This window comes from Pelobates fuscus, chromosome 5 (assembly GCF_036172605.1).
Source record: "Pelobates fuscus isolate aPelFus1 chromosome 5, aPelFus1.pri, whole genome shotgun sequence".
In the NCBI taxonomy this organism is placed as follows: Eukaryota; Metazoa; Chordata; class Amphibia; order Anura; family Pelobatidae; genus Pelobates; species Pelobates fuscus.
Genome location: NC_086321.1, coordinates 336,513,708 through 336,532,665, shown reverse-complemented (window position 1 = coordinate 336,532,665; position 18,958 = coordinate 336,513,708). Strand labels below are relative to the sequence as shown.

At 41.5% G+C, this 18,958-nt stretch overlaps 1 protein-coding gene across 4 annotated transcripts in view; it reads right to left on the bottom strand.

Annotated features, from left to right (window-relative positions):
- Nucleotides 1-7,225: 7,225 nt before the first annotated feature.
- RALGAPB (Ral GTPase activating protein non-catalytic subunit beta) overlaps nucleotides 7,226-18,958 on the bottom strand; it is a 69,389-nt gene continuing 57,656 nt past the window's right edge. For all 4 annotated transcript variants that reach the window (XM_063455743.1, XM_063455744.1, XM_063455745.1 and 1 more), the window contains 10 exons: nucleotides 18,801-18,953; nucleotides 17,263-17,472; nucleotides 15,315-15,473; nucleotides 14,672-14,837; nucleotides 12,987-13,109; nucleotides 11,052-11,185; nucleotides 10,497-10,605; nucleotides 10,212-10,290; nucleotides 9,984-10,132; nucleotides 7,226-9,634 (listed from right to left, as the gene is read on the bottom strand). In XM_063455743.1, the coding sequence (XP_063311813.1) occupies nucleotides 9,441-9,634; nucleotides 9,984-10,132; nucleotides 10,212-10,290; nucleotides 10,497-10,605; nucleotides 11,052-11,185; nucleotides 12,987-13,109; nucleotides 14,672-14,837; nucleotides 15,315-15,473; nucleotides 17,263-17,472; nucleotides 18,801-18,953 (1,476 nt within the window). In that variant the 3' untranslated portion in view covers nucleotides 7,226-9,440. The remainder of the gene's footprint in view (nucleotides 9,635-9,983; nucleotides 10,133-10,211; nucleotides 10,291-10,496; nucleotides 10,606-11,051; nucleotides 11,186-12,986; nucleotides 13,110-14,671; nucleotides 14,838-15,314; nucleotides 15,474-17,262; nucleotides 17,473-18,800; nucleotides 18,954-18,958) is intronic.

Sequence of the window (18,958 nt, the reverse complement as noted above, 5' to 3'; positions counted from 1 at the left end):
CTCTCTTTTATCAAAGACAGTCTTTAAAGATAAATACTGAGAGGGTATAACCGTAGACAAAGGAGGAATGGTAGGAACATTAATAGAATTCACAGGCGTGACCTCAATAGTACATGACTCATGGCAGGCTTCACTCCATGATTTTATCTGCCCTGTGTCCCAGTCAAAAATGGGATTGTGGGCACGTAACCATGGATACTCTAACACTAACTGTGAAGAGAGGTGATGACCTGGAACCGAATGGTTTCATAGTGTAAAACCCCTGTGTACATGTGTAACGGTGCAGTCTCATGAGTAACAACTGGAGATATCAATGGTCTACCATCTATGGCCTCAACGGCCAAGGGTATCTCCTTCTCCCTGATGGGAATGTTGTTTTTCTTTACAAAACTAGAGTCTATAAAATTCTCAGCTGCCCCAGAGTCAACCAGAGCGTATATATTTTCAACAATACAACTCTCTCCCATATGTAAAGAAACAGGGAGAAGCAGTCGGTTAGGAGGCAATGTAGGAGACTTAGAAATCACACCCAGTCCCCTATAAGGTCTTAGGTGCGAGAGTTTTCCGGGAGCAAAGGACATTCCTTTACCATATGGTCTCTCCTACCACAATATAGGCAGAGTCCCTCCCTTCTCCTATGTAATTTTTCATTATCAGAGAGTTTGGCAACCCCTAATTGCATAGGTTCCTCTTCAGATACTTTTACACTCTCCGGTGTATCAACTCTGGGGTGAATAGGTGTAACAAAACGTCTATTTCTGTTCTTGGTATAGAGCCTGTCACGAATCCTATTATCTATATCAATGAGGTAGTCAATAAGGTCCTCTAAAGCAACAGGAAGCTCCTTAGCTACTACCTCATCCAATATAGAGTCTGATAAACCTTCCATGAAGGCAGTAGTTAACCCATTGTTGGTCCAATCTACCTGTGAAGCAAGAGTACGAAACTGAATAGCGTAATCAACCACAGACCTAGAACCCTGTTTAACTCTCAATGCTCTTGCGGCATTTTTAGACCTTTTCATAGTGTCAAAAGTTCTGCGAAATGCTGTAAGAAAACTGTGAAAGTCATGCACCATAGGTCCATTAGCTTCCCAAATAGGATTCGCCCATTCAAGTGCTTTGTCGGTAAGTTGGTGCATAAAGAACCCAACTTTAGACCTCTCTGTGGGAAACGAACGTGGATACATCTCAAAATGAAACTCTATTTGGTTAATGAACCCTCTGCATGTCTTAGAATCCCCTCCATACTTAGGAGGAGGTGTTAAATGGGCCGAAGTAGTAGGCAAAGTGGATACTTCAGGAAGCAGGGGTGTAGGAGGGTTAGGTGTAATTGCTGGAATGGTTCTAGCTAAGAGCGTCTGGAGCGCCTGAGCTATCTGATCCATACGGTGATCCTGCTCTACAAATCTAGCCTCATGGGACGCCATCTGTTGAGCTAAATCTGCGGGGTCCATGGCCCTATCGTAATGTAACGAGAATATACCCCTACACGCAGGATCCAGCCAAACAGAAGACAGCACAGAGGAGAGATACGTCTACCGGACCTTAGAGTGGCCGGACTCGACGTAATAGGAGAAGTACAGAGTCAGGAACGATCCGAGGTCAAGGGCACAAAGAGACAGCGTAAACGAGAACTAGCCGGGGTCTGGTACACAGGAATCAGCAAGCCGGCAAACCGAACAGACAAGGATAAAGCGAAAACAAAGTCAGAATACAAAGCCAAGGTCAAATACGGAGAAACACAACTGAACATATAACAACCACAATAGGGCAAGGAACTAAGGGAAAAGGGTAAGTATAAGTAGCCTTCAAACTAATGTGATTGGCTCCTGTCACTTCCACACCCCCAAAAGGTAAGTGTATGGGGTGATTGGCATGACAGGAGCCAATGGGAGCCTTTTTGCAATTTAGGCTCCCACTGTCTCTTTAAGAGCGCGCCCGAGACTCGCGGCGCGCTCTTAGCTGCAGGCGGGACACGTGACCGCATCTCGCGGTCACTGCCCGTCTTCCTGTTAGGAGAGTCGGATGAGCCGCGCGCGGCTCGTGCAGCCGCAGGACCGCGCGCGGCTTGAAGAGAGGACCGCGGCCGGCCCCCGGATAAGGTAAGTAACGCTACACTAGCAGACAGTCAGACAGACACACACACACAAGCACATTAAAGGACCACTATAGTGCCAGGAAAACATACTCGTTTTCCTGGCACTATAGTGCCCTGAGGGTGCCCCCACCCTACCCCCTCCCGCCGGGCGCTGGGGAGAGTAAAGGGTTAAAACGTACCTTTATTCCAGCGCCGGGCGGGGAGCTCTCCTCCTCCTCTCCGCCTCCGATCCTCCCTTTCGGCTGAATGCGCATGCGCGGCAAGAGCTGCGCGCGCATTCAGCCGGTCTCATAGGAAAGCATTTACAATGCTTTCCTATGGACGCTTGCGTGCTCTCACTGTGATTTTCACAGTGAGAATCACGCAAGCGCCTCTAGCGGATGTCAGTGAGACAGCCACTAGAGGATTTGGAGGCTGGATTAACTCTAATATAAACAAAGCAGTTTCTCTGAAACTGCTATGTTTATAAAAAAAAAAAGGGTTAATCCTAGAGGGACCTGGCACCCAGACCACTTCATTAAGCTGAAGTGGTTTTGGGTGCCTAGAGTGGTCCTTTAAGCCTACCTGTCACTGGAGCCTGTTGCTGGGGGTCAGGCAGCCATCTTCCATCCTTTCCAGCAGCAGCATGGGCTGCTGCTCAAGGCGGGGCTTATGTGCGGGAAGCGGGGCTTCGTTTGGGGGCGGGGCCTGTGCCAGGGAAGCTGCTGGGTTCTGAAAACACCCAGCACTGTTCCAGCTGCTCTGCCCTGCATTCCCTGGGGCTATAACAGACTGTTACAGCTCCAGGGAATAGAATTTAAACACATGGCCAGCAAGTTGCTGGCATTTGGGGGGCCCAAGGAGGGGCACAGCATGATGTAGGGGGGGGGGGGGGGCATGGCCCCCTCCCCCCCCCCCTAGCGACGCCACTGCATTTGATTACCTGCATGTTTTTTTGATTGGATACGCTCTCCTGCTGATCAAATGGGCTTTAAGATGGCTGCTCTCTGTCATGATACCGGTCCATCGCGGAGCTGTGCAATCACAGATGATGCACACCCACTCATCCCTAGCTTCCTGGTGCCTCATTATGACATGACATAATACATGGAATCCTTCGATTGGTTTTTTATAATATCAGTCTATGTGGCATTTGTGACATCATGATCCTCTGTAACCAATCACAACCCAGTATAGGGTATATATACTTCCTGGTTGTCTTTGTTTCCTTGACCTGTTGTGGTTCTTGTGTTTTATATTGTTTATTGGATTTACTATTTTCTGACCATGGCTTGACTATTCTTCTTCTCTGTTATCCTACACCTTGGTTTATCTCTAGTTTATTCTCTGTCTGCTTGCAGTCATTTAATTTACCTGTCTTAAGCACTATCCCGACCACTCTAAGGACTGGTACATGTTCCTTTACGGTTTCCTTTGGCTTTGCATGTTAGGGCATCTCCATTCCTGATACCCCTCCTGATACAGGGCCGCCACCAGAAATTTTGGGGCACTAACTCAGCTCAGGGTCTGGGCTCCCTTGGGCCCGCCTCCAGTGCTACCCACAGGGTCCGCCTCCAAATCCCACCCACAGGAATACACACACAGACACAAACACACACACACACACACACACACACTGATACCTACACACAAATACATACTAACAGACACGCATATAGGCATACCTACTGACACACACATACTGAGACATACACACATATACAGACACACAGGCATACATAGTGACAGACAGACAGACACATACTAACATACATACAGACATACATGCATGAGGACATACAGACACATACATAGAGACACTGACATACACATATGGACATATGGATTGACACCTGTCCTCAGAGACCCTGATACACACTGACACAGAGCAGAATAGGGAATGTTCCCCCTACCTAGGGTCACTTGGCAGATATGGATTGACACCTGTCCTCAGAGACCCTGATACACAGCAGAATAGGGACTGTTCCCCCTACATAGGGCCACTTGGCAGATATGGATTGACACCTGTCCTCAGAGACCCTGATACACACTGACACAGAGCAGAATAGAGACTGTTACCCCTACATAGGGTCACTTGGCAGATATGGATTGACACCTATCCTAATGATCCATGATACACACTGACGCAGAGCAGAATAGGGACTGTTCCCCCTACACAGGGTCACTTGGCAGATATGGATTGACATCTGTCCTCAGGGACCCTGATACACACTGACACAGAGCAGAATAGGGACTGTTACTCCTACATAGGGTCACTTGGCAGATATGGATTGACACCTGTCCTCAGAGACCCTGATACACACTGACACAGAGGGCGGACAGGAGTGCTTGTCCGGTGTGACTCTCTGCTTTCAAGCAAGTCAAACCCAAGACGGCCGTATCCGGGATGTGGAATAGTACCTGGGGAGCTGGGGGGTGCCGTTGATGTGGAGCAAGACGCAGCAGCAGAAGAGGACTCAGCCGAGGAGGTTATGGAAAAGGATGGAGTAGGAGGAGTAGAGGAGGGTAAGTAGAGTAGAGTAGGGGTAAGGTTAGAGGAAGGTTGGGGTAAGGGTTAGATTCCTATCATCATTCCCTTAATTTTACCTCCCCTCTCCTGTTTTGCCACTTTTCATAAATCCAAAGCACTTTGGCAATTCGGTTCATATCGGGGCTTCCGAAATTCGGAAGCATCCGAATGTCTGAATTTAAATTCGGACCGAAACAAATTGCACATATCTAGTCCCTACTTTTTATTAGTATATCTTTTGACTGGGCTGGAATTTCAGTGAAATTCCAACATAGTCAATGAGTATTTCATAAAGATTTTGCCTTCTAAAGACATTTTTGATTACATTAAAATTAAGGGATTTCTAGATTCAAACCTATACACCAATAACTGCAATAAAAAATTGGAGACATTTTTTAACGATAAATGCCACTCAAAATATTTACGAAATGCTTTAGACCATTTACCTCAGAAAATCAAGAAACACCAAGTCCTGTAAGCATAAGGTGGTCTCAAGTTTAAAATATTCCCATTGATTATAAGGAATGGTTGATATCTATCAGATTAACCAACAATCTAATACATTGTATGAATATCATAGAAGCTACATAGGTGGTATCTAGTTCCTTCCGAACTTGCTGTCATGTACCCTTAATATTTTAACAGATGCTGGAGGTGCAGAACCAAGGAAGGTTTTCTTTTGCACATTTGGTGGGAGTGAGATTTAAAGGACCACTATAGGCACCCAGACAACTTCAACTATGAAGTGGTCTGGGTGCCAGGTCACTCTAGGTTTAACCCGCAGCTGAAAACATGTTTCACTGAAGGGTTAATCCAGCCTCTAGTGGCTGTCTCACTGACAGCCGTTATAGACGCTTATGCGATTTTCAGTGTGAAAATCAGTGAGAAGACGCTGGACGTCCATAGGAAAGCATTGAGTAATGCTTTCATATGGGCTGTTTGAATACGCGCGCGGCTCTTGCGTCGGTAGGGGGTGGAGAGTTCTCCAGCACAGAAGGAGCCCGGCGCTGGAGAAAGGTAAGTGGCTGAAGGGGTTTTACCCGTTCAGCCCAGCGGGAGGGGGGGCCTAATGTCCCTATAGTGCCAAGAAAACACAGTTTGTTTTCCTGGCACTATAGTGCTTCTTTAATTAAACCCTTATGGTTACTAGTATTTGATAAGTTATAATTACTTACTAAACTCAACTTAGAAAAGACCAGAAACTGCTTTGCTCCAATTAAATTGGTACAGAGTCTCTAACCTAAAAACAATGGATAATTATACACTTTTTTGCTGCTACAATTTTTTTTTGATATCCAGAAACTGGAGTGAAACTAACCCTATAACCTGGTTACACCTAAAAATCAAGTCCTATATTAACACAGGCCTTAGATGGTTAAAACTTCAGTCATCACCAAAAGCAATTATGCCTAAAAGTGGTGGGAGTATTATCAAAAACAATAATATTCTCTTTATCCATTCACTTACTTATCTTTCCTTTTTTCTTTCTTTATCAGGAGATGTCCTTCTTATGGTTCATAATTTGTCTTATAAAAGTTTAACAGTATGTTAGTAAACCAATAACATTGAGTATTGCTTGTGTATATGTATTGTTATGATTATGTTAAAAAAAAAAAAAAAAGGAAAAAATGTGATATATATGAAAAAAGTTTTTTTAAAAATATTTAATCTTTACAAAATACTAATTTTGCAGGGGGGGTTACAGTGCTACTTTAAATATAATTTATAAATATCTATCTATATCGAAATAGTCTGGATAATTAATACAATGTTAAACAAAAATCTGCACACCAGTCAAGTCATAAGACTTGCTTTTCCCACAGAAATCACAAATCTGCAGTGATGTTACTATTGCAAAGGGTTCTGGGTGGGCATATGCAAATAAGTTTAACAAGGAATCACATTTTTACCTCATTCAATTTTAAACATGGGTGTATATATAACACACCTCAATCTATAAATTAAAATGTTTTTTTGCGTAACTATGTTGACTGACACCAAAACACCAGATTAGAGATGGGGAAAAAAGACAAACAAAATAAATAACACAACAAGTACTTAAATAAGAATGTTCTTTAAAATTTATTTGACTAAATGTGTTACATTCAATATTTGATGTGATCCTTTATGGAGAAAGGAGATTGGCATGAATAGAAACCATTTTTCGTGGCCTAACAGGAAAGAGGTAACAGGAAACCCGCAGCACGGAGCCCAAGTCTTTCTATATACAGTGACTTGAAAATTCTGTGCCTACGTCTCTTATTTACATTAAAATACAGAAAGTGGGGAAGGTTGTGCGTTTGCAACACACAAATATTCATATAGTGTATATATGATTACAGAAGTGGGACATTAAAAATTACATACACATAAAGCTACATTCTATAGTAGCAAACCGTGAGCTACTAAACATAAAATTTCGCTGAGATCTGAAAAAAAGTAATTGCTTTAATAAAACGTTTAATAGCTTAAATTAAATGTGAAATGCTAATAATATACTCAGAGTTTCAATTAATCAATTAAACGGGGAGAATACGTCCGTGCACAAATCTTTTGATCCGCACTAAAATATGCAATGGGTCAAATTTGGGAAAAGAAGACTTTTTTTTTTTAAAAAGGAACAATATGAAATATATTCGGAAACAAAATGCCACGTGCCTAAATTTTAAGTGAAAAGTATTTCAGGCAAAAAATTAAATAAAAAATAAAATAAAAAATTGAAGGCTAAATCTAACAAAATGTATGTACATTTAAATGTCAAATATGCTTAGACTATTTACCCTTAAAGAGGGACCAGCCCCCTGAACAGCAAAAGTGTGAATTCCTGGCATTTGGCTCTGCATGTACATAATTTGGATCACCCTAGATCGTTGAAGGAATTTAGGAATTTTTTTTGTAAATCATGTAGGTTTGAAAAAAAAAAGACTTTTATTTCAGATTGCATTTATTAATAAATACGATAAAGGCTAAGCAGGCTGGAAATTTGCATGGGGAGTCCAGAGCTACAGTGCAGAGTACAGGGACGGAAGGATTTGTTTTGAAAATGGTGGGTCAAGTTACAGGTGTCACATCCAGAAGTGATTGAACCATTGCCTAGGTTGGTGCAACCATGACCACATTTTATGTATTTTTCTAGATGTGATCTTCGGATATGAGCCTATATTAGAAAGAATGCTTGAATGTGATTTTATAGTAGGATGCAAATAAGTAGCTTGGCTGTGCTTAGTACAACTGACTCTGAAGAAGACTGCTGGAGAGGTAACAGAACAAGGCATTGTTCAATTGTGGAGTTTTCTATATAATGTCAAATCCAGAAAATACAAAAGGTATAGTGATTTCAAGTAATTGAAAGCATCTAAAAGATATATTAGAGAAATATTTCTGGCTTGATACAAGTATAAGCCTTATATAGAGTGTTTTCTTGTTGAACAGCTGCAGTAAAAAACAAACAAAAAAAAAATTGGAACTTGAAAGGCAGACACATCTATTTAAGATTGTCACAAAACAATTTCCAGAGGTTCACACTTCCCAAAATATTTAAAACTTATGGGTAGTGGCAGAAGCATGAAAAGTGCAGTCCTACATTTTTCTCTTCATTGACAAATATCGACTGATATTATGACCTGGGCATTGCCTACATCAGGCCTACCCAAACTCCGGACCTCCAGATGGTGCTGAACTATTTATAGAATCATGGGAGTTGTAGTTCAGCAACATCTGGAGGGCCAGAGTTTGGGGAAGCATGCCCTACATGATAGAGAAGATGGCTTTCTAGAATGCAACCACTTGTGATCCAGAAAAATGTGTTTCATCAACCATTACACTACTCAAAAATGACCAATGGTTTAACAGAATAAGCAAACACATAAAACATTATCAGTCATAACTAAACACACAAAAAACAAACAAACAAAAAAAAAACAGTTCTTAGATTAAGAAGAGTGAAATTAAAATACACAAACACACACACATAACTGCAGTGTCAGACTACTTAAAATATAAATATGCAGAAGCCATGTTTAATATGGTAGTCTCTTTAGAGGCACTGCCCAATAATAACCACATACATACTTCCAGCAGGAGATAAATGGAAATAACCCTGAAGATTACAAATATGTTCTCATATCATTCGCTAAAGTGAGATAAAGAAATAGTTCAATTGAAGTGTAAGGTGCATATGGTCTGCTGAGAAATTACTATGGCAGATATGTTTGTCTGTGAAAAACAAGGATTGCATACATTTTGTGAGTACTGAACTTTAACCTCAGCTAAAAAAAGTTTCCTTACGATCTCCTTGGTTGCTAGCAGAAGACTGCAAATTTACCAACAGGCTGCCCTTCTCCTGCAGAACAGGTGTGTTATCTACACGATGTGGTCTATTAACACAGTGCATGTTTGCATGGGATATCATTCCTTTTATACCCTACCTAGATGGACTCCTCTCATATCAATTTAGTCAGTCCTTTCAATTAATGGATTCAGTAGACCATTAGCCATTAAAGGACTGCAAATGCATCTACAATACAAGATTCAGTAAACAGGTTCATCTTGGTTCTCAGGTAGCCCAGAAGGCAAATGATTGTAAGATGATCCACATGCGGCATAACAGATGAATCTACAGAGGGTGGTTGGTGCCAAATTCATTGCTAGCGCAAGCCTTTATGTTAATCCAGAGAGTCAATTTCAGTTTGGATTTCTCGGTGGTGTGTTACAGAGGCTTCTCCATGACACATTCAGTGCATCAGCTCTTTTTTTTTGGTTTCCAGATACTACTGGAGATGTCCATTCAGTGTAATCCCTTTTCACGTGGAGCCCCATTAGGGGCTGTGGTTTAAGGGGTGCAGCTTTTCAGGCCAACATCGTGGAAAAGAGATGTGTAAAACTCAGGTTCTAACTGTCTGTTTCTGTATTTGTTGACTATGTCTGTGATCTTCTGCTTTCGTCGCACATGTGGGGGGTTGTAGGAGTCACTCTCTAATCTTTTCCTCCGGCATATATTGATCACTGTCTGTCTTACTAAAAAGCCTAAAAAGAAGAAAGAAAAACATGTTCAGTTGGACTATGAAAACCCATAGAAGAACTGGTCTAATTTTCTATTTATGAGTTTAAAGTATTTGACTTTTCTCAGATTTGATTTAGATTTAACCGCGTTTGTCAGATGGGAGGCAAGACAATTCTGAAAAGCAACTCAAACACCAACTACCTAGAACAAGAAATAAGGAGGCAAGGCATTTAATGTAGGAGACAGAGATTTAGATAATTATAGCTAGAAGGAAGACTAAAACTTGGGATGACCATTGAATGATAGGATGATTATAAACCCCACTTTCCCCACTCTTTTCCTCCAGCCCCCTAAGAAAGAAAAACAACTCACCCAAGGCTCTTCTGCTAACCACCATTCCATCGACCAAGGGAATCACCATGTTAAATTTCCCCGAAGCTCCATGCACCTTGACCCGAAAAAGACCAGTGTACAAGGGGTGGATGAATATCACTGGCACTTCTTTCTCAGGTGCACTGTTTCTGAAAAACAAACAGAAAACATTTCAACTAAAAGCCCCAGTACAATATACCAAGAACAACATGATGTTTTGACTCTTACTTGAGAGAGGTGCTGCTGTTTGTAGTGGTTTCAATCCCAGTGCTGGTTTCTGCCACTAGGTCAGACAATGGGAAGTTGTCTGCATGGACAGGGTGTAGAGAGACACAAAGAAAGAGAAAACACAATATAGTATTACCAGACTGGTTTTACCTGACCATTATCCACAAAGTAATGAAATGTGTATATGTCCATAAGGTAGATATTTTATAGGATGAGTGCCGTTTTGAATGATGTATGAAGAGCTAGGAACCAGCATACAGTCCAAGTTCTGTAGAGTGTCCATACCTAAATCATCATACTGCTCTAGCCACACAACTGCCACCTTGGTCTCTGGACCCATGGGAGGAACTGTACGTCCCTGTGGTAATTTCTTAGTGCGAGATGTTGGACTCAGCTAGACAAAGAAAAGAAACATGTATTGTGATCTTTAAAATAAGGTTTTAGGCTTACCAATACACTGCTCATCATTTGTAACAGTGCAAGATAGTCCATAATGATTGGTTTTCTAGGCTCCTCTGATATGAAGAACACACCTAGAAATGCCAACACTAATCTTTTTTACACACTTATGATTTAATGAGACCCAAAAGGTTGAACAATTAAAGAAACAGATTTGGAATGAAGGATTAGTCCACACGTGCAGTCACTATTTGGAAAGAAACTGATCGATAAACAGAAATATTTTATTTTTCTGTAATAGTGGCAGCACGCACAGCATGTCTTCAGATGGACTATGAGCATCAAAACCACTACAGTTGGCTAATAATGCTTCTCTAGAAAGAAGCCATGAACTGAAAAAAGGAAGAAAAAAAAAAATTCACTGAATTCTTTTTATTTTACCCGATGTGCAGAGTTCAGGGTTTCTGTGTGATTAGGGAATAGTTCAAGGGTTAGAGGTTGCTTTAGTATCCCAGGCAGAAGATCCATATTTGAGTCTCCATCAGTTTCAGACACAGTACTGTCCAAGGAGTCCGCTATGAATTAAAAAAGTAAAGCATTAATTAGTTTATACTACTGCAGACCTTTTTGCTGTGAGGGTAGCATTTGAATGTAAAAACTAGGGATACGCCGAAATAAAAAAATTCCTTCACGATTTTCGGCAGATTTGACCCATTTTCGGCACATCCCTAGTAAAAACAAACCATTTTTTTCTCTTTCAACATACAGTATATAAACCAATATACACTATATGGACAAAAGTATTGGAAAATGTGACCATTACGCCAACACAGACTTTTATAACATTGCATTCTAAATACATAGACCTTAATATGAAGTTGCAGCTTCAACTCTTCTGGGAAGGTTTTCCACAAGATTTTAGAGTGTTTCTGTGGGAATTGTTGCCCATTCATCCATTAGAGCATTTGTGAGGTCAGGCATTGATGTTGTATGAGAAGGCTTGGCTCGTCATTTCCATTCCAGTTCATTGCAAAGGTGTTTGATGTGGTTGAGGTCAGGGCTCTGTAAAAACCAATCAAGTTCTTCCACACCAAACTAATCCAACCATGTCTTTATGGACCTTGCTTTCTGCACTGGGGCACAGTCATGCTGGAATCAAAAAGGGCCTTCCCCAAACCATTCCCACAAAGTTGGAAACATAGCATTGTTCAAAATGTCTTAATATCCTGAAGTATTAATACCGATGTTCCCCCACGAATATAAGAAAGAGGCATATTAATTTTTGCCCCTAAAGCAGGTCTATGTTCGGGGAAATTCTCCCGAACATAAACAAGTTCACTAGGGCATGAAATCCCGCAAATCTAGGTTTGGGAAAACTTCCCTGAACATAGATGAGCTTACTAGCGCAGGGAATCCCGCAAATCCATTTTCGGTGGAAACTTCCCCGAACATAGATTAGCGAACTTGCGACTGGGCTTATTTTCAGGCTAGGGCTTATATTACGGCTATGGCTTATTTTCGTGGAAAAGCTATTTCCCTTAACTGCAAGTAACCCCTGAAAAAAAAGCCCCGTACATTTCCCTCCTCCACCAAACTTTAAAACTTGGCTGTCAGGCAATGTTCTCCTGGCACCTGCCAAACCCAGACTCGCCCATCAGACTGCCAAACAGAGAAGCGTGATTTATCACTCCACTGCTCCAGAGTTCAGTGCCGGTGTACTTTACACCACTCGAACCGATGCTTAGCATTGTACTTTGTGATGTGAGGCTTGCATGCAGCTGCATAGGCAGCAGATGTTTGGAACTCTTCAACTATGGTATCAGCGTTTTGGCAATTTTTACGTACCACACACCTCAGAACTCTGACGCCGCTCTGTGTCTTTATGTGATCTTCTGTTTCATGAGTTGCTGTTCCTAAACGCTTCCACTTTGCAATAATACAACTCACAATTGACTGTGGAATATTTAGCAGTGAAAAAAGGTCACAAACTGACTCATTGCAAATGTGGCGACCAAGCTCTTCAGAATGACCCATTTTTATAACAAATGTAATTAAAAGCAGATTGCAAGGCTAGGGGCTTGATTCTCTACACCCTTGGCAATGGGTCTGATAGAAACAACTGAATACAATAATGAAGAGGTATGTACCAATACCTTTGTCCATATAGTGTATTTTCAGTACAGTGCTTCCTTACCCCAAATAAAATCCATTAGCCTAACAGCACATATCAATCTTAGAATGGCAAATGTCTGAAATGACAATTGCACGATTATCTCTTCCTTTCTTAAATAAAGGAAAACATGCATATAAAATATTTATAGATAGGACATTGTTTTTTTGGACAATCAAGATAAAAGTTTGGATGAAAATACTGACGCAGAGACTCTGTGGGGGATGGAACAACAAATGCAATCTCGGTCAATGCATCCGCGTAGTATAAAACTTTCTTCTCTCCGTTGAAAACACTTCCACCGGTTTCATTTGTGGAAGTAACATCCTCTGAAAATAAATCACAGCTTTAGTTGCACAAATAATATAGATGGACCAGCCAGTTTTGTGAACAAGGAGCAGATCACCAACTGCAATTCACGCTGGAAGTTACCAATCATCATGTGACAAAAGCAGAATCATCAATATATTAAAGCAACACTATAGTGTTAGGAACACAAAAGCTGTATTCTTAACAATATAGTGTTCCTTTGACTGTGGAACCATTATTCTGAACTTCCATTGTAACACAATATTACCAGCAGATTGCACTTGGGACTTAAAAATGACTGGAGGGATTTAATCCTATAGCATGCATCTGTAAACATTGCCACTTTCCATCAACTATATTTCAAAATAATGCACTCCATGTTGTAGTTATTGTTTAATATTAATCAAACAAACCCCTCTATAAATGTTACATACTGATGGAGAGTATGTGGGGGCTACCCATTTCAAGTTGGAAGTGCTAATTCACTCTACTGAAGAAGCATGAGAATGGCACACAGTAGGTGAATATGCATTTCTTGTTTTGCAATGCAATAGTTAAATATTCCAGTTTATTCTAGATAAAGTGCAGATGTTTGTCGTCTCTAGTATTCAGAATGGTTTCCTGCTAGCCTTGATGAATCAAGCACAGGTTTACCCCTTAAACCTCCATTTTTGTTCTAGTAACAGCTGCATTAGAATTTAACCAGGTCTATCAAATGTATATTGTGTTTATTTGAGATGAGAATGCATAACTCACCCATAAGACTTGCTATACACCCATGATGACAATCTGATAATTTGGATATCAACGCTATGCGCTTCAGACAAAAAAAAAAAAACACCAAACAAAACACCTTCACGAATTTAGTAGAATCTACACATTTTATGATCTGCAACATATATGGCCTAACACCAAGAGCCGACTCGACTGCTAGGCGGATTAGGCTGTGACCTAGGGTGCACCTGCCCATGGGGTGCATGTTCGGGTGACCGGCAGGAGAAGAGCGCACAGCGCAGTGCTACCCTTCTGCTGATCACTGCATGCAGCGTGGCTGAGCTGCAAACTGCGAGCCCCTTGGGAGAGGGGATAAAGTGTCCCACAAACGGGCTGGGAGACGGTGGAGAAAGAGACCCACAAAGGGGCTAGGAAGGGGGAGAGAGACCCACAAAGGGGCTAGGAAGGGGGAGAAAGACCCACAAAAGGGCTAGGAAGGGGGAGAAAGACCCACAAAAGGGCTAGGAAGGGGGAGAAAGACCCACAAAAGGGCTAGGAAGGGGGAGAAAGAAACCCACAAAATTGCTAAGGAGGGGGAGAGAAAGAGATCCACAAAAGGGCTAAAGAGGGGGTGAAAGAGACCCACAAAAGGGCTAAAGAGGGGGTGAAAGAGACCCACAAAGTGGCTGGGGGCGGGGGAAAGAAACACAATGGGGCTTGGAGAAAAAAAAAAGACACACAAAAGATGGCATTTTTTTGGTTGGGGGTAAGAAGCTGTCTTGCCTAGGGCATAAATAGGCTTGCACTGGCCATTCTAACACCCTTGTTATATATTGCTAATCCTTTATTCTCAGCAGTACTGTCATACCTTGATCTTGCTGGTCATTTTCCCCATTGCAGTTTATTGACCAGCTGGTAGAAACATGACCAGTCCACCCTGGGTGTTTCCCTACATCCACAGGCCAGCCCAAGGAAAGGAGGAACTCCAGAAAGTGCAGCTGAACATTACTGGCATACTCCACATTCTTTAGTATCTGAAATGACATCTCTTAATTTAGCCTTTAACACCTATATCCATTAGTTTTGGCATGCAAGGACTAGAATTGGATCATAAGGAGCAATGGAAATACTAGCCGTCCTTGCCACAATATACCAATAAAAACTTGACTGTACATAAATATTCAAAAACAGAGTTTGTTTAGCTGCCAATTCAGAGGAAAACCTCACTTGGCCCTCCATAATGTATCTATTTCTTTGCTTGAGAAAGTTTTGGTATCTTTATTTACATATACTAGAACTTTAAAGTCAAGCAGAATGTCCAGTATAACAAAGACATAACCAGCATACAACATTTCTCACAGAAGCAGTCCATGTATAGGATATTATATTTATTCACATTATTCTGCAGTGCTTTACAATACTATAAAGATAGATTATATATACATACACACACACACACACACACACACACACACACACATACATATATACACACACACACAATTCCATACCTCTTGGCTGGTTTTCTGACCAGCCTTCATGTAGAAAATAAAAACGGTGTCAAAAGGGCGGCAGGGCAACAAATCCAAATACCCAATGTCATCAAAAAAACCAGGCATGTGTGAGTCAAGTGCAATGAGGTGAGGAGGTAGACGACTATTTGTAGACTCCTAAAAAATCAGAAAAAGTTTGGATGTTTAGATTATAAAATTTGACCAAAATACAAGGAAAAACAGACATTAAAGTTCTAATCGATAAATAAGAATAAAATTAGTTACTCGGATACCACTCACTACATACGACCACTTCCGATACCTTCAGATAAGACATTTCTTAGATACCACTGAATATAAAAGAGCAGGGCAAACCCCCCCTCAATGCTTTCGAATAAACATGCATCCACAACCCCATACAGAAAAATCAGATCTCCATGACCTACTCCCTACTGGTCAAAGCGACACAAAACACGCAACTGTCTTACGTCTCGGCTTGGGAGAGGGACCTGGGCCCCCCTGATGAACCCACGGATTGGACAGCCATCTGGGAGGCCAGTGCAACCGTTACCATCTGTGTTAATCACAAAGAACAGGCCTATAAGACACTAATGCGGTGGTATCACACTACCCTAAAGTTAAAACAGATGGGACTCTACATCAGACCGGTGCTGGAAGGGATGCGGACAAAAGGAGACATACTACCACCTTTGGTGGGGCTGCCAACACCTAACACAGCTATGGTCAGACTTGACTACCTTCGCATCTACAATTCTACCTACTAACATCCCCGGGGACCCCTGGCTGCTTTCAACCAGAGCACAAAACAAGTTACTGGTCAAACAAGCCTTAGTAACCAGAAGATCCATTGCCACACACTGGGGCGTATCCACAGTCCCGACAATAGACGACATTAAAAAAAAAAAAAAAAAAAAAGGATGGACAAAGCTAGGAAAATGAACAGCATGTCAGCTCTTATTTATGACACAATCATACATTGCGACAAGATATGGGACCCTTGGCTCATCGAATTCCCAACTTCCACCTAACACCAGGAGGGCTGCGAGAGAGCGACCCCAACAAACCCCAAACCACGCAAGACGTGCACACACAATGCTACTACCCTGTAATAGGACTCTGATAACGATATATTTGTTCTGTATCACCCCTGTTTTCCCCCTTCTCTTTTCTGTAGCAAACTGTTTTAACGGTGCATTCCCACAGTCTACACGCAACATATGTAATATTTGCGAAAATCAAAATAAAGAATGTTAAAAAAAATAAAAAATAATATATACATATACACACACACACACACACCGTTATATAGTTACTCGGTGCGTTTATCCCATCACACAAATGTTTTCATAGTTCAGGTAACAGAACTACATAGGCCATAAGCTATGTAATATGTTCACGCAATACGTTAAAGGGTTACTCCAGTCAACATATTGGGGAAAAGACCCTGTTGATGCCATGTTTCAGCATAAGATGCCACCAATACAGACATGTTTTGCATTTGTTAGCAGGGTGTAAGGCCACTTCTGGATACTGCCAATCAGCCATTCAGAATTGTTCAACTGGACTAGATATGTTAATTATATTCAATTCGCAAATGCTGAAAACAGGCTTCCCTACTTGCATATTATCTCGTCTAAACAGACCAGCAAGTAAAGGCTGCATGTGCTTTGTGGATGCACAGCTTAATCCTCCCCCATAATGCTCTGAAACTTCTTGCATTTTTGATTGTGCAGATTGCCAGATCTGCTCACTGTGTCCCCAAAGCTTTTAAGAACGGATTGTACACTGTCCAACACAACCATGGAAATATGAGTTAGCCTGGAAACTGTGCAGGCAAATCTGCATTAGTTTATGTTAACACACACAAAAAAAATTAAGATTTTAAAGGCCATCATCGAATGTCATTTAAGTAATTTATCTAACCAGTCATTGCCTTGATGCTTACCTTCAGTGCTTCAAGAGATAGGAATCCAAAGTGTGAAAGCAGCAAGCGTGCGGTCTGGAACTCCTGTGCTGGAGATGGAGGCTTGCACTCAGTGACTGGGTCTGGATAGTTTTTCTTCCTCCATTCCTCCTCTTTCGCCTTGTCCAGTGTTGTCTCATATTGGATTTGGTTCGACATTCCAAGCCTCAGTTTTTCATGCCTTAATTCTAACTGATAAAACCAGACAAAGAACATAGCATAAACCGTTATGAGTGCATACTTGTCTAAGAGCAGATAGCCAGGTCCATTTCCGGAGGGAATTACAAACCATCTATACAATTTGAGAGACATATGGAGTACTTGCTAATCTTACAGTAAGTTTTTCTCTTTTCTTGGCCAATGGGTTGCACTCTGGGATCACAAATGGTTTAACGCCTTAAGGACATGTAATTTTTTCTAACTATAATGGGCTTTAATGCCTTTAGGGCGCATTGACAGATTTGGTGTGAGAAGGGTTAAATCCCTGCTAAAACCAGAGAGTTCCGGGTATTAGTGGATACATGGGCACCCCTGTGTCACTTTGGGTAATTTTTTGTGGCCCAGGACTTTTTGATGAGTTCTTTGCAGTGCTGGAAATCAGAGCTACAAACAGCTGTTTAAATAGGCATTTAAATGCCTTTAACTAGATCGTGGTTTTAGCATAGTTAGATCACTTCTCACACCTGGAATACCAGAAATCAATAGATTCCAGGGGCTCCCCTCTTACAGCTGTGGCCATTTTTAGTGTCCCCAGACTGACCGGTTAGCTGCATGCAAAGCGAGATCAAAATGCAGCTTTTTCATTGGGGATTAAAATGTAGTGTGATCAGAGTTAAACCCCTGCTCACATTTGGAAAAACTGGTATCAATGGATACTTGGGGCTTCCCTTCTGTCAGCTGGAGCAGATCCCTCATTGTAGTATTTGTAGATTCACAACTGCAAGCATGCTTCCAGGATGACGCAACCCAAGGAGGGGATCGTGGCAGTGCCAAGGGAGATGATGCCATTTTTAGTTTAACAGTAATCAATCTACACAGATCCTGGTCACTGACTGATTAGCTGCTATAGAGATGAATGAAGATTCTGACAGTGATTAAACATGTCCCCCATATCTGAATTACTACCGGGATTTCACTTCATTTGCATTCCAAATCATTTATAGTACTGATTAAAAAGTGAAATCCGTGTCCTAAATATTACACGCCTGCATCTTAACTGGTGACTGCACTGGAATTAAAGAGCTCTCTCTGCCCCCTGATTAAGCTTACAGCATAAGGAGACAATGGTCTCCCTGCTTTTGGAAATGCAATTTGTGATTGGTATTTAATTTATAAGGGTCGAATTGTTAGGATTTTTTTGTAGACTGCAAAATCGTCTCATTTGGATGTGAATGGTGAGCTGGAGTATGCATTTCATTAACCTTACTAGCAACTTTTTCCAGGCTTCTATGAATAATATTTTGTCAATGTAATAGATCTAGCAGATGTGCGCCTATACTGGCTAGGGAAGCTGCACTTACCTCTTCTGTAACAATCTCATGCAAGTCGGGAATGCTTAGGTCAGCTTTAACAAAGGGGATCTTATCCACCTCTTCTGGAAATGGACGATGCTTCACATTGTACTTAATGCCAACATTGCTTTTTGGCTCCGGCCTGCTCTCGGGAATAAACATCTGAT